Source organism: Etheostoma cragini, chromosome 5 (genome assembly GCF_013103735.1).
Source record: "Etheostoma cragini isolate CJK2018 chromosome 5, CSU_Ecrag_1.0, whole genome shotgun sequence".
In the NCBI taxonomy this organism is placed as follows: domain Eukaryota; kingdom Metazoa; phylum Chordata; class Actinopteri; order Perciformes; family Percidae; genus Etheostoma; species Etheostoma cragini.
This window is the reverse complement of record NC_048411.1, coordinates 8,410,830-8,426,670: the sequence shown is the minus strand read 5'-3', so window position 1 is coordinate 8,426,670 and position 15,841 is coordinate 8,410,830. Positions and strand designations below refer to the sequence as shown.

General features: G+C 39.0%; 1 protein-coding gene across 2 annotated transcripts in view; it reads left to right on the top strand.

Moving 5' to 3' along the window:
* LOC117944731 (ectonucleoside triphosphate diphosphohydrolase 2-like) overlaps positions 1 to 15,841 on the top strand; it is an 18,228-nt gene extending 2,387 nt beyond the window's left edge. Inside the window, exons 2-9 of one of the 2 annotated variants that reach the window (XM_034871810.1) lie at positions 1,823 to 1,940; positions 4,706 to 4,856; positions 4,991 to 5,150; positions 6,397 to 6,624; positions 9,178 to 9,450; positions 10,854 to 10,973; positions 14,982 to 15,116; positions 15,298 to 15,841. In XM_034871810.1, the coding sequence (XP_034727701.1) occupies positions 1,823 to 1,940; positions 4,706 to 4,856; positions 4,991 to 5,150; positions 6,397 to 6,624; positions 9,178 to 9,450; positions 10,854 to 10,973; positions 14,982 to 15,116; positions 15,298 to 15,504 (1,392 nt within the window). In that variant the 3' untranslated portion in view covers positions 15,505 to 15,841. The remainder of the gene's footprint in view (positions 1 to 1,822; positions 1,941 to 4,705; positions 4,857 to 4,990; positions 5,151 to 6,396; positions 6,625 to 9,177; positions 9,451 to 10,853; positions 10,974 to 14,981; positions 15,117 to 15,297) is intronic. The other variant, XM_034871812.1, reaches the window with a different exon arrangement.

Sequence of the window (15,841 nt, the reverse complement as noted above, 5' to 3'; positions counted from 1 at the left end):
AAAACAGACAAAAACACAAGGAGGCCAATGAAAAAGGGAAAATGAACCCAACTAAAAACCCCAAACCACAACAGTTACTGTTTTTCATTTAAAAGGGTAGTTACTCTTTTTCATTTAGAAGGGTAGTTACTGTTTTTCATTCAGAAGGGTAGTTACTGTTTTTCATTTAGAAGGGTAGTTACTCTTTTTCATTTAGAAGGGTAGTTACTGTTTTTCATTTAGAAGGGTAGTTACTCTTTTTAATTTAGAAGGGTAGTTGCTGTTTTTCATTCAGAAGGTTAGTTACTGTTTTTCATTCAGAAGGGTAGTTACTGTGTTTCAGAAGGTTAGTTACTTTTTCAGAAATATAGTTACAGTTTTTTGAAAGGGTAGTTACTGTTTATCAGAAGGGTAGTTACTGTTTTTTGAAAGTGCAAACTAAACAGAACAAGTCTACGCAAGCTGTATAACACACTAAATTAAATGTACGCAGAAAAAAAACATTTCACACCAATTTTATTTTACAGGTGTAGTCAGTGAGCCTATGTTATCAGAGGGGCTGTGAGGTATAGCCAGGCTTTTATAAAGTACCCGAGCAACATTTGAAAATATGAGTATCTTACCAGAAAATGACTTTGGTAAAAGTCAAAGTCACCTTTCAACAATATGACTTGAGTAAAAGTCTTAAAGTATCTGATATTAACTGGATTTAACCCTCTGAGGACAAAAAGATGCACCGACGAGTCCAAGCGATGTGTGACAGTCCTACTTAGAAAGCGATATTCATTTTTTAATTAGTTTAATTTTTTTAGTTAAATGCAAATATCCTTAAAAGGAGAATTCATGAAGATATCTAAATGTGCCCTTGGACCTCAGAGGGTTAAGTATGAAAAGTATTTTTCTGATACTAAATGTACGTATTTATTAGATTATTAAAAGTAGTAGTTAATTTAAAAAAAAACATTAAATATAAACTATTGTGGCTTTCTGATAGTAAAGAATAAAATACAGGGTTTCCACACATCCTAAAACATCAAGTTCAAAGTCTTACGTTAACATAAAGAAAAACAGGAAGAGAATTTTTAGTTTTTTGTGAGGAAGAATCTTTCTCTCCAACGTACAAAACCCTTTCTTGCAAATAGGGAAACAGTTGTGCAACGTTATCCTCATCACCACCCCTTCACCGCTGTCGTCGGGGTGATCAAAGTCTGTTATTATGGGGTGGATATCCACGACATTCCACTTCCGAGGTTGCTCCTGTGCTGGGTGTCACTCTTTTCGGCCTGATTTCTGTTACCTTCCGCTTTATTTGCGTTGTAATTTTTAACTCCTGTTGATTTCTGAGGGCTACGGTTAACTGCTCCTCATATCTCTGCAGGGTAAATCCAGACAGCTAGCTAGACTATCTGTCCAATCTGAGTTTTCTGTTGCATGATGCTATTAGTTATGCTTCCTCCTGTTTTTTTTTAGTTTTGGCCTTCAGTGTTGATGAAAAGCAACAAACAGGCATTACGTCACTAACTGAAATGGAGCTTGCATTGGAGCTTACTATCTAGGAGAAATGATTTGCCAAACCTGCTTTTTTGCAGTCAAACAAATTTCTTCTGATTCTTTTGTAGTAATGAGCAACAAAAATTCTTAGGGGCAGTAGTGGAGTAAAAGTAAACGTTTCCAGAAATATAAATGACAAAGTAAACATAGTGGAAAAAGATATTTACTGTATTTGATTAACTTGATAGTCCCTGTTCTGAGCTACATTAATGATAGCTAACGAGGTACTGGAGGCATGCTGTATGTTCTGTTGCCATATTATTTCTGACATTTAATGATCTGTATGTTTCAGTATGGAATTGTTCTAGATGCAGGCTCATCCCACACCTCCATGTACATCTACAAATGGCCGGCTGACAAGCAAAATGGCACTGGTATTGTTACCCAGCACAGCGAGTGTAATGTACAAGGTAAGCTGCTCCCAGTGGGTGAGAAGGCTGGCATAATAAATGCCACATTATTGTATTAAAATAAGGTTTGCCTGGTTAAGGCTTTAAAGACTGATACTAACAAGATTCAGGAAGTCCAGTCAGTATTTGATTGGTCAAGCTAGTTGTGGTTAGCTTGCAGTCTGGAAGGAAGTCCTGCTGAGAGGTCTTGTTCAGGGCAAAGAAGTATTTAAAAAAAAAAGAAGCAAGCAATCAGCATTTTCTTAAATCTGTGTTCTTAAAGTGGAAACACCAACATGGGAAAGATAGCTAGATAGATAGGTAATGTACAGTAGCTAGCAAAAATACTAAGGGCTTGATATTAAGGAGAGATGAGTTTAATCAGAAAGAGACCGATTGAGCAGAAGCAGTGGTTTTGTGACATGGTACATGGTGATGTGACTCATACATACGATTGGTTTGCAGAATTTATTGTGTAAAATTTGTAATAAATATCTGTGCATACTTTGCCCCATTAAAACCCAATAACAGGATGTTAAAGTGTTCCTATGTTTTTGTGTCTAAGTGACTGATGAGAACAACAATCTTGACTCGGCAGTGACAAAACAAGCCAAAATAGAAGTTAATAGCGCCATTGTCCCGTTTGTATTTACCTTCACAACAGTGCCATTTTGCCACTGACAGACCCTGATTAATATTCTAAGTGTCTGACAACATTAGCAAACATAGAAAAATAGGGTCCAGGTTGAAAGAAACAGTAGTTGCCCTTTAAGAGAAACTGAATTGACTATTTCAAATTCGGATTGAAACTAATTCGGAATGCTTGTAGATACTTGTGTATATAAGGTCCTAAATTACATAGTTAGAATAGCTATTTTGGATTTAGGTTTTCAGTGGCTTTTACTAATGCGTAAGTCACCATCAGCAAATTAAGTTAATACTACTTACTACTTTATGGGCTTACTTTGCATTAACAGATCATCAATTGAGGAATGGCAATTCCCAGTTATTTAATACATTAATTGATATGCAATCAATTTAAAAATACCTATTCTCATGGAAATATAAAGCTTTTTTTAATTTTCAAACTGGTCGTCTGATGCAAACATTTACCAAACCAGAATCATGCAGGTGTCAAAGGACAAGTTAGAGGAGAATAGACTAGAACTGAGAAAAAATAGGATAATATTTACTGTTCTCCTTTCAGGAATCCAGCTAATATGGCTGCATAAAGTCACTGTGAATTAGCTTTCCTTAACTTGTGATGTGAATATGAAGTCATAGTGACTTGATCCTTTGTTAAGGATTAGCAACATGAATTCATTGCTACATCCCGCAGTTGTTCATGCATTCTCTCATCATAGATAGATAGATAGATAGATAGATAGATAGATAGATAGATAGATAAATAGATAGATAGATAGATAGATAGATAGATAGATAGATAGATAGATAGATAGATATTTATTGATCCCAAAAAATGGGAAATTACGGTGTTACAGCAGCACACGTACATAAGTCACACAACACAGAATATAAATATAAATGAGATACTAGAAAAAATATTTATGCATACAGTATACATAAAATAATAATAATAATAGGAATAACATTTAAGTATAAAAAAAATATAAGAACAAATGTTTAAATATATACAGGATGGGGAAACAAAATGTGCAACTGCTTAAATAATATGCTAAATGTATGCTAAAATGTAAATAAACCAATTGTTGTTTAATACATGAGTCATGCATTAGCTAAACATTACTTAAGTGTATGATTTGTACACTTTTTGTGTATGTTTTAAATCAGGGGCCTTTAACCTTTGTTAGGCCAGGGATCCCTTAGCTGAAAGAGAGACCGAGCAGTGACCCCTTACTACATATATTGTAAACAATTGAGTCGATATTAAACTGGGCCAAATAGATGAAAATAAAAGGTTATTATAATTCATGTTTTAGGGTTTTACATACATTTGGAAGGCACAGTAAATCTTAGCGTAACTAGGCCAATTTATCTTTGCTATCAATATGTTGGATTCGTATTAATGAATATTTCCAGACATATTTAAAATTCTTGAACAAAGAAACTTTCAAAAAACCTTATTTTAACATACAGTAGTTTGGAAGTCCTGAAGTCTGGGGACACCTTGGGGTAATGGACCCCCTGTTGAAGATCTATGTGTTAGATGTTAGGTCAGTCTAACCCTTTATTATCGTTTCGGTTGATATAACCAAAACAAATATTTTTTCATCAACCTCTTGTGGTATCTAGCCAGACAGTTCATTTTGGAATAATTTGCCCAGGTTTTGAGATATATCCATCTTGGGAACTTATAAATGATCATAATACAGTACAGGTCATCTTGCAATGCTTACGGCAATAAAAAATTACAATTAAAAACTTAATTTCCAAAACTTCCATTGACCTCCATTAAAAATCTTAAGGGACCTACAAATATATGTTTTTAAAACTAAGTAATGGAAAAATATGTTTATGTTTTTAACTCCAGACTGGTGGTAAAGACATTCTCACTTTCAGTTCCACTATGGCTTTATCAGAATATTACAGATGCAATATCAAAATGCCATGTGTTGTGCAAGACGTTTGTGTCTCTACATCCTTACCAGTTGCCAGTTGTTCCTTGTTTGTATTCAGTTACCTTAGAAACCCTTAACTTCGCCTTTCTCCCAGTAAGTTATTCATCCTTAAAGACAGAGAAGTCCAGTATTGAGAAGGTCAGATTGAGTTCTTTGTAAGCAGATCTACTTTCTCTTCCTGACAAGGTGGAGGGATATCCAGCTATGCGGGTGATCGCGGTGGGGCAGCAGAAAGTCTGAAGGCCTGTCTTGAACAAGCTGTGAAGGTTATCCCCAAATCCAGGCACCACCAAACACCACTCCAGCTGGGAGCTACTGCAGGCATGAGACTCTTGAAGTCAGTAGAAATGATATTGCACATTATTATTTCTATCACACTTCTTATCAATTATGCATGAATGCAAAAAATGGTTCTCGGAAGGAAATAAATATTGTTTCATTCCCGATTTAACTCTCACCACTTTTTAATAGCATAGTCAATGCCACAGAGACCCAGCGGTTACTGAAAGAAGTGGAAAACAAACTGCGGTCTTACCCATTCAAATTCAAAGAGGCAATCATCCTGAGTGGACAAGAGGAGGGGGCATACGGCTGGGTCACAGTCAACTACTTACTTGAAAACTTTGTCAAGGTGAGCTCTCTATAGTCACAGAGGAAGGAATCCACTCTAAAGTGCTTTAACACTGTTAAATGGAAGCCCCTTTGTGGAGGAATTGAAAGTGCTTGACTTGTGCAAGACATGCTTTGTAACGACAGAAGAAGTAGCTGAGGAACAGTGGCCCGGATGTGCTGATCAGGGAAGCAAAGGTGATACAAATTACTGCATGCACTTTGCAATGCTGGGAAATAGGACATTGGTGTAAGTCAACCCGTGATGCTTTTCAAGATGCCGTCGTCATGTGTTTTTATATAGAGCACAATGTGCAGGTGTTTTGATGAGTGTCAAATGCTGCTGGTGTGAGTTAACTCTTAAAGGTGGCGGTATGCTCGAAAACCAGGGCGTAGCACAAAATTCTGGGCCCTGAAGAAAGGCATTCGCCACCTTTAAGAGCAACTCACACCAGCAACATTTTACACTCATCAAAATCCCTGCACTTTGTTTTCTATATAAAACCACATTTCTGTGAAATCATAAAATAATCCTAAAATAGTTGTCAGACACTTAGTTGTCAGACACTTAGAATAATAATCTGAGCCTCTTAGTCGCAAAACCAGCACTTTTAGTGGACCAAACGGACACTGAACATTTGCCCCGTAAGGTTACATTGTTGGTTGCAGGTTACAGCGTTCACGCTTAATACTGGACCAATTTCAAAGATTGTTGGTCAAGGTTGAAAAAAATGATAGTTACCCTTTAAGACCACAAGCAGGTGGAAGTTTCATAGGGCGCATTAACACCCAAAGTGAACTGTTGTTTTGAACTTGCCCAACTGGTACAGATCCTTAGTTTAGCGTGTTAGCATGCTGACGTGCAAATTAGCACTAAACACAAAGTACAGCTGAGGCTGATAGGAATGGGAAATTTTACACAATGGTAGAGTTAATTTAAAAAAGTGAAAGGATCACCACTGTCATTAGGATTCATCCTCGGGGAACCATAGCTTTTTATAAAAACTTCCACAGCAATGCATAGATAGAGCTGTGTCACTGTGAACCGCAGTGATGGACCGACTGACAGACTGTGACCAACGGATATTATTATGAATTCATACTAGTTGCATGGCAAAAACAAAATCCACACAGAGGGGCTTTGAAAGTGTCAGTGTTTTTGAATGGATGTTCTCCTCTCAGTAGACTCTGTTCAGAATTGGATTATTTCTATTGTTCTACATCAATTCAAACTGTTATGTCTTGTCCTGTCTTTTCTTGCCATTCAGTATGGTTTTGTCAGGCGTTGGCTGAATCCCGGCAGACCAACAATTGGAGCTTTGGATTTAGGCGGAGCTTCCACACAAATCGCTTTTGAGACCTCGGAAAAGATGGAGGACAAGGATAATGCAATGGAGCTAAAGCTTTATGGAAAAACCTACAGAATATACACCCAGAGCTTCCTATGCTATGGCCAAGACCAGTTCCTGCGAAGACTGCTGGCTCATCTTATCATGGTAGCCTACTGTTAAAAACGTTACGCGCCTAAGGGTTGAAGGATTTCTGGTTCTTTCTGATTCTCTTTTCTCTGCCATCTGAAAGTCATTCTGTAGTACACTTGTCAACGACGATGTTTAATCCAGAGTGCTCTGGTTAAAGGGTGTACTCAACATTGACTACACTCAAAAGAATAGTTTGACATTTTAGAAAATACTTGTAAGCATTTTCTTGCAGAGAGTTAGATGAGAGGATCAATACAACTCTAATGTCTGCAGCCATTTAGCTTAGCTTAGCTTATCGTAAAGACTGTCAATGGTATAGGGTGACCAGATGTCCCGGTTTGACCGGGACAGTAACGATTTTGAGTTGCGTGTCCCAAGTCCCGACAAAAGCCTGTCGGGATGTCAAAAAGTCCTGGTTTACACCAACTACTATGAAATTGTCCGATTGTGCAATTACATAGCCAATGTGTTCTTATTATAGCCCAATCATTAACTAAACCCATGTAGAAAGACTAATAAAGCATCCAGCCTGTGGTCTTGAGTCAGTCAATCTTAGTGGTCTGCATAATCTTTGCAGCCAGCGTTACGAGCCCTGGGAAATGTTCGCACATTTCAAAAGCACAGAGATTCAGTCTCCTTTGTCAGCTCACCATGTGTCTACCGGCAAAAATGCTCCCGTTGAGCGAATCTTTTATTTCAAAAACAACACATGGAGTGACGAGAGGAACCACATGACCACCTTAAGGCGCCACTGACTTGACCTCATACTGTACATGAACAACACAAACAAAGCATTAGGTGCGTAGGCACATCATTAGGGGTCCAAGCCCGAGGGGGCTGGGAACCACGTTTGCAAGGCAACACTCTCAGGTCCAGCAGAGCTGTGGAACCCTATTGGTTTCCTAAGGTTATTATTTTTCTCCTCCAAAACTACACATACTTTACTATAATACTACAGCCTAAACCGTACATGATGGGGGGTTGCCGTTTTCAGGACTGGTCCAGATCCCTGCATGGACCTGGGACAAAAAGATACGTAGCATCTACAGATAGACCTGACCAAAAGAATTTCGCTACGGTAAACTATGCCACAAAACACAAACTTTAGCATTTCTTATCCAAATTAATAGGTATCAGATCAAAACTATTATTGTTTGACATCCCACTTTGAGGTGCTGTAGGAAATTTGGTGAGGATTGGCCATTAGGGTGCGCTATAATGAACGTAGACACGTTTTGGCAAATAACTCAATGCAGGTAAATGGGAAATTTGCAATTGAAATATCTCTACCGCAGTAAATGCTATCATCACAAAACATATATTGTTCGACATGCCAATCTGAGGCTGTATACCAGATTTGGTGATGGTCAGTCTTCAGTCTGCGCTATAATTGAGGTAGAATCTGAAAATTGATGACGTTTGCCTCAACTCTGTCGTCATTTTGATTCTGCTTTTGCATGCTCATCTTTCGCAGGCTCGCTTTCACAGGCTCATCAGGGCATCATGGGCGGTGTGTGCTAGGGGGAATTGCGCCGGCAGGCTTCGACCCTGGTCATAACTGCTTGCAGTTCTAGTTATAAATTATGATAATAATTAAGAAAAAGCCTGATCATGATTATTTATTTTTAGGCAAAAAAAATGTGGTTATCACTGAGCAAATTGCGATTTGAACACAACTTGTTCACAATGATGTACCCACTTTACCTAAGGATTAAGTTGATGTGTTGTTCATGCATGAGGTCAGGAATTTGAGGCTGCGAACTTATGTCAATTCCTGGTGATTCATAAGATATAAAGAAATGAAGTAATGCACAAATCATGAATTAATTCATGCTTGAATTCATAATTCATGTACCCTTACCATAAAGTGTTAGCATAACTTTAGTTCAAGCCTGTGGCAGCACTTCAAAATAATTTGTTTAGGGCCACACAATGAAATACCTTCTCACAAAGTTTTTCACAAGTTCAGTGGGTGCATTTTCCAAAAGAATGCTTTAATTCTGAAAAATAAAGTTGGTCCCACACAAAACTCACACAATGTCTTCAATATGTAGGCAAAATACCAAGAAAATAAATTCATGAATATTAACTGAGATAGCCCATTATGTCGTGAGCAGTAGGCCAGTGTGTGCTATTGGCAAAACTGGGTCTAATCTGTCTGTGTCTATGTCTATGACCTGGGCTGGCACGTGTTCATGTTAAAAAGTGTGTGCGTGCACGAGCACTATGGTCACACGGAAAGTGTCCTGGTATTAGTTCCGGGAGATCTGGTCACCCTAGTAGTGGAGTACAGCTATCCTGGCAGCTGGCACTGTTCGAAGAACAAAAGCCACTTATCAACACCTGTACATTGCTGGTAGATTCATACTTATATACTGAAATACATATAACATACAAGTATGATTGCACATAATGTATGTACTACCAGCCATTCTAAAGTGCTTTCAATGTGTGAATGTTTCCCTTGTCTACCATGTTCACTTGGAAATATACTTGTCATATGCTGCACTTTCCTTTCATATTTACCAGAAGAATGCTTCAATTTGATCTTGTTTTTGCCTCTTTCAGACTGAAGGTGTGAAGCCTCAAGTGTCCAATCCCTGCTATCCACATCAGTTCAATATATCTATCAAGCTAGGGAAGGATGTCTTTGATTCTCCGTGTACTAAAAGCTACAGACCTTCCCAGTTTAACCCCCAGATGTCTGTATCAGTAGTGGGCACAGGAGATTACCAAAAATGCTTGGACAACGTGAAAGAGATTTTGACCTTCGACAACTGCTCTTATTCCAAGTGCTCCTTTAATGGAGTCTTCCAGCCCAATGTGAGAGGAAGCTTCATGGTGAGGGAGCCTTTTAGACAGACCTATAGCTGAAGTGGAAAAAAGTACAATTCATTCTCAAACAAAATTTGTGTAGTGTAGTAAGTAGTCTATATCCTGACGTTCCACTTCCGAGATTGCTTCTTTGCCAACGAAAATTCCACCAGATTTCACTCATTTAGGCTGGGTAGCTGTTGCCTTGGGTTCTGTATTGTTGTGTTGTGTTATTTGTGTTGGCATTTTAAACTCTGGTTGATTTGTGAGGTTTGAGGGTAACTGCTCCTCAGATCTCTGCAGGGTGAATCCAAACAGCTAGCTAGACTATCTGTCCAATCCGAGTTTTCACTTGCACGAATAAAAAAACCTTTGAACGTATACGTTCCACCAAAACAAGTTCCTTCTGATGATGCTGAACTGGGAACTGCCTACTAGTAAGCAGGCTAACTAACTAGCCGATCAGTAAGCCAGCCACTAAATTAGTCAAATTAAAAAAAATTATGTTTCATTCACACTCTTGTAACAGCGTAGAAAAGCACAACGCTCTTGCCAGATGCGTGACACTTTTTTAAGCACATTTTCTAAACTAGTGTGGCATGAAAACACGGTGGGTGAAAAAAGCAAATTAGCTAAATAACTATCCAATAAGCTACCAATAAGTTATTTAACTTTATAACTGCTAACATAGTGGCTTTAGTGAATGTTGTCCACTTCACGCAATGTTTGAAGTGAGTAAAACAGCCTTGCCTAGCTACTTAGTGACTCAATCTGCTCTGTACCATGAGTTGCACATGAAGTCTGTGTACCGTTAAAATAGTGGGCGAAACCAAGCAGTGGACAGAACCTCTGTGGACTTAAGATGCATTTTTTGCCCTGTTTGTGTTTGTTATGTTTTAATACTTTCACAATTATTTGAAGTACATATTATATACAAAACACACCATGGTTTCAATGATATTCTTAATGGGGAGAAAAACCTCAGATTGGTTGTTCCGCCTCCCCTGTGATTTCCGCCTATGTCTCTGGAGTAGCACACTTTCAGCTTGTTATTTTGGAGGGTTGCAAGACCAATTTTTAAATAAATCTAGCTATTGTTCCTTTTGAATGCTCTTATTGTAAGTCACTTTATACAAACGTGTCTGTGAAATGAATGTAAAATAATGACAAACGGGAATGACATGCAGAAATCTGTCCTAAACAATCTTGTAAATGTTTCTTCCTTGTGGACAATTTAAAAGTATCCCATATAGATGACAGTATTTGTATCCCTGCCATTATTTGCTGTCAGTTGTTTTGTTATGACTACTTATATATTGGAGTTCAGTCTAAACAGTATGTTGACAATGTTTTTGTTTGAAAACTAATCTTTATCATCTCAGGAAGATAGTGTAACGCTGGATTAACTCAGTGTCCCATCTTCCCTGCAGGCATTCTCTGCCTTCTTCTTTGCTCACAGCTACATCACCAACCTCACCAGCATCCCTCTCACATCCCCCAGTCGACTGGAGAAGGCAATCCGAATCATCTGCAACCTGACCATCTCTGAGGTACTCTTGAGAACACAGCTGTCACAGACTCAGCACACATAATAACATCCAAATATCTTTGATGGTGGTCTTTGTCAGGGCTTGAAACATCTAAAATACAGCAAAAACTCAACTTCAACCTCAAGTTTAACTGTTCCAATAAACTTTGAAGCACAAAAGCTCAGAAAATAAACTTAACTGGTGACAAACACAGGAAGATCTAGCACAGTAACACAACTGGAAGTATCCGTATGCCATGTAGACTCATAGTGATGAGACCAGACAACATCTGAGGACTGGAGGGGGGTTTTGTAGATGAGTGCTAATAGGCTGGGGATAGTGACCGATGAGTGGGCAGGGCTGAGGGAGAGCCCAGTGCCGGTGTGAAAACAGCCAGGGACAGACGTGGATACAAATTGAGCCTAGGCACTGTAGCCACACAAGCCCAAAACACAGCGCCCATGCAACCCCACCCACGGACATGTGCATTCACTAATTACATTTTTGTACAGATGATGAAATAATATAAGCATTACCTTGTGTAACACATTTTTAAACATTAAATGTAAGAAACTGGCAAACAATGCTTACTACTTTTTAAGAGCACAAGTTTATAAAACACTAAGACTGTAAGACACTACAAAGTGCATCTTTTCATCTGTTTTAACTCTCTAACTGTAATCTAAATAGGTTTTTATGGGGGTCTGTGATTATACAGCTCAGAATTAGCCAAGGAAATTGTAAGGGTAAAAGACTTTTTTTGGCACTGATTTATGGTAAAATATGTCTCTGTTTATGATAAGGAAATCACAAAATGTTGGTGGCAGGTAGCAATTCAAAATACAAAATATAATGGAATATTATTATATTCAGAAGTCCAGTGAGGGGGCTTTCACATCTGGGACATGGGCCAGGTAATACAACACTTGACCCCAAGTCCAGTTGTTTAATTAGCATGAACAGGGCTTATGGTAACGTATTTTTCCCCAAGGAGCTGGATTTAATCCCAAATTTAAAAATGTAGGATTGACTTACATAGGCTACTGCTTTTACTGCTAAATTGTGCAATAACACAATCATGTTATGGATTCAAAACGTTATGAAATGCAATGTTTTCTACATTTTATTGATAAGAAATGATCAGGCATGTTGAATATTGCTAACAGTGTAACAGACCACCACAGTTCACACATAATAATAATAATAATAATAATAATAATAATAATAATAATAATAATAATAATAATAATAATAATAATATTTTATTTATAACGCACTTTTCATTCCAAAGAATCTCAAAGTGCTACACAGGAGAATAATAACAATAAAAACAATCAGCACAAAAATGCCTTTCTGAATAAAAAAGTCTTCAGTTCAGCTTTAAAAGTGCCCAAGTTCTGTACTGCTCTCAGGTCACTCAGGAGCTGGTTCCAGAGCCGTGGTGCAGCTGAACAAAAAGCTTGGTCACCCATAGTACAAAGCTTTGTGGTGGGGACCTGAAGAAGCAATTGTCCTGTTGATCTGAGGGTGCGGGGGGAGGGTTTCAAGGTGATGAGTTTTTGTAGATATGGTGGTGCATGTCCAGTAATACATTTTTGTGTAAGCATGAGGATTTTGTAGTCGATCCGGAATGAAACAGGGAGCCAGTGCAATGAGTATAGAATGGGAGTTATGTGATCTTATTTTCGGACTCTCATTAGGACTCTGGCAGCGCTATTCTGAATGTATTGAAGCTTCTGGATATTTCTGCCAGACATCCCAGCGCAGAGTCCGTTACAGTAGTCCAACCTTGTGGAAATAAAGCCATGAACAAGTTTCTCTGCATCTGGAAGAGTTAGAAGGGGGCGGAGTTTGGAGATGTTTCGAAGATGGTGTAAGGAGGTTTTACAAATGTGTTTAATGTGATCATTGAAGGTCAGCTGGGGGTCAAACCGAACCCCTAGGTTTATGACTGAGGAGGAGGAAGTGATGACTTGATTGTCGAAGATGAACTGAGAAATGGGAGAGGAGCGAATCTGATGAGGGGTGCCAACAAGTAATGCCTCAGTTTTACTAGAGTTCAGCTGAAGGAAGTTGCTTTCATCCATGCCTTTATCTCCTCAAGACACTTGAGCTTGAGGCAGTCTTGATATGAAGTTGCAAGTCATCAGCATAACAATGGAAGGATAGTCCATGTCTGCTGATGACAGAACCAAGTGGTAGCATGTACAGAATGAATAAGATTGGGCCGAGAACCGACCCCTGTGGGACACCACATGTAAAAGGGAGCATCCTGGACTCACATTCTCCCAATATAACACGCTCAGTCCTGCCAGAGAGGTAGGACTCAAACCACTGCAGTACCGTTCCCGACAATCCAACTGTGTTGTGGAGGCGGTCCCGGAGGATGGTAAGGTCTGTTGTGTCAAATGCTGCTGTTAGGTCGAGGAGAATGAGCAGTGATGATGATCCTGAATCAGCTGTCATAAGAAGGTCATTTGTCACCCTGAGCAGGGCTGTTTCGGTACTGTGGCCCCGAACGAAAGCCTGATTGAAATATCTCATATAGGTTGTTGTTTTTTAAATGGAAATGAAGTTGGAAGGCAGCTTCCTTCTCTAGAACCTTTGACAGAAAGGTGAGATTGGAGATTGGCCTGTAATTTCCCAGGACCTCCGGGTCTAGGGTCGGTTTTTTGAGTATTGGACGGATGACAGCAGCTTTCAGAGCATGGGGGACAAAACCAGCTTTAAGAGAGAGATTAACAACCTCAGTGGTAATTGGGCTGACACCAGGAATGAATGATTTAAGCAGAACAGTCAGGATGGAATCCAAGATGCAGGTGGATGACTTCATTTTTTTAATGGTTTCCTCAACGTGGCTCAGCTGAACCTCAGTGAAGTGCGAAAGGAATGGCGTTTTCCTGGGCAGGGGGTCCGAGGACGATGAAAACAGGGAGGAAGAGCCAGATATTGAAGAGCGGATGTTATTGACTTTTGTTGTAAAAAGTAAATGAAGCTGTTACATCGCTCCACAGTGATTTCAGTGGATAGAGATGATTTGGGCTTCAAAAAAATTTTTACTGTAGTGAAAAGCTGCTTAGAATTTCCAGTGTTTTTATTGATAAGATTGGAATCAAATTTAGAGCGCGCACCCTTCAAGGACTTAAGATAAGCCTTTTGATGGTCGCGGAAGGCAAGTTTGTGAACAGTTAGACCAGACTGTTCACAGCGGCGTTCCAGGATACGGCCCTCATTTATCATTCGCCGCAATTCCTGTGTGAACCAGGGGGCAGAGCGTTCAAAGCTTCTTTGATGCCTTCGGATGCCCACAAGAACGTTATTTTATTGATCGCTAGTATCCCTTTGATGATATGATCATTTGTTTGAGAGCTTGTTTACTATCTGAATAGCTGGTGACAGCAGGTGCCAGGTGCAGTCGTTGACTGATAACAGAACCAAAGAGATGACATCACAGAGATGAAAGGCTTCCTATTGGTCCTTAGTTACCAGGCATCCATACTCTGTATGTCTGTCTGTCGACATTTATCTGTCTCCCTCTCTCTCAGACACACACACAGATAGACACACACACACGTCCTAACGTCTTAAATGGGTTTTAAAAAGTTACATCTCTGAAGGGTTAAGACACTTATTATTTTTTATTAAGTTTTATTGCTATTTGCATGTGCACCAAGTAGGAAGCGCACTGATAAAATTTCTGCGGAATCTTCTAGTTATTATTATTATAACCATAGTGAAATCATACAAAAGATAAAAACCTGTCTCGTGCGCCGTTGGCCTGCAAAGACAATATTTCTTTCTTTTTTTTCTTTTTTTTTAATCTGACTGGCCCACATTTAAAAAGATTCTCAAACATGTTCCTGTTTAAAATCAACACAGCAGACTCTCATTTCAACCCAAAGACCCTTGTGTTATCTGCTATACCATTGAATATTCTAGAAATGTCTACAGTGATTGTAGACTAGATCAAATTGATAGAGATTTAATGAGCATAATACAAATCTTAACCCACTGTATTTCCACCCATAGATGACTAAAAGGACAAATCAGAAAGAGAAACACATGAAGAACGTCTGTGCCGTCTCCAATTTCATCCAGGTCCTCTTAGTGCAGGGCTACAAATTCAACGAGACATCCCTTCCGTCCATCTCTTTTCAGAAAAAGGTCAGAAGAAAAAGAAATAAATTAAACCTTTTTGTTAACCATTGGCTGGGATTTCAGTCTGTGTTCAAACTATTGATTCAGGTTAAATCTATTGGATTGTCCACGGTGTGCTTTCAGTGTAGTTTTGTGTGTGTGTGTTTTAGTGTTGTTTCAGTGGGTCCCCTCTTGTACTATTTTGCAGGCGGGAGGAGCATCTGTAGGCTGGGCTTTGGGGTATATGCTGACTCGGAGCAACTTGGTACCAGCAGAGGGACTGGGACAGATGAAGGCTCTCGCCCTAGGGCCCTGGGCTGGCATTCTTTTCCTCTTCATCGCAATCCTCCTCATTGCACTTGGATACCTAATCATGATCTACCGACACACACAAAATAAAGAAGGCATGGTATAAGAGCATGGGTGACACACCTCCCACATCTCTCCCAACTCATATTCATCTGTGTACACATGTCCGTTCTAAACGTTCAATCTCTTTTAAAGAAAATAATTTTGCACTATTTTTTGTTTTTGATATTTGTGCTTTTTAATACTCAACGTAAATTCATTATACTACTGTTAGAGTGATGCAATGACATAAAAGCTTCTTATGTCTTATGTTAGTGAAGTCAACAAATCAGTAAAATATTTCCTGCAAAATTGTCTTTGCAAAACCTTTTTTTGCTTGTGGAGACTCATGTCAGTGTGTGTGAAATTAAACAACAGACTGAACCATGTTTTTTGTAAGCGTT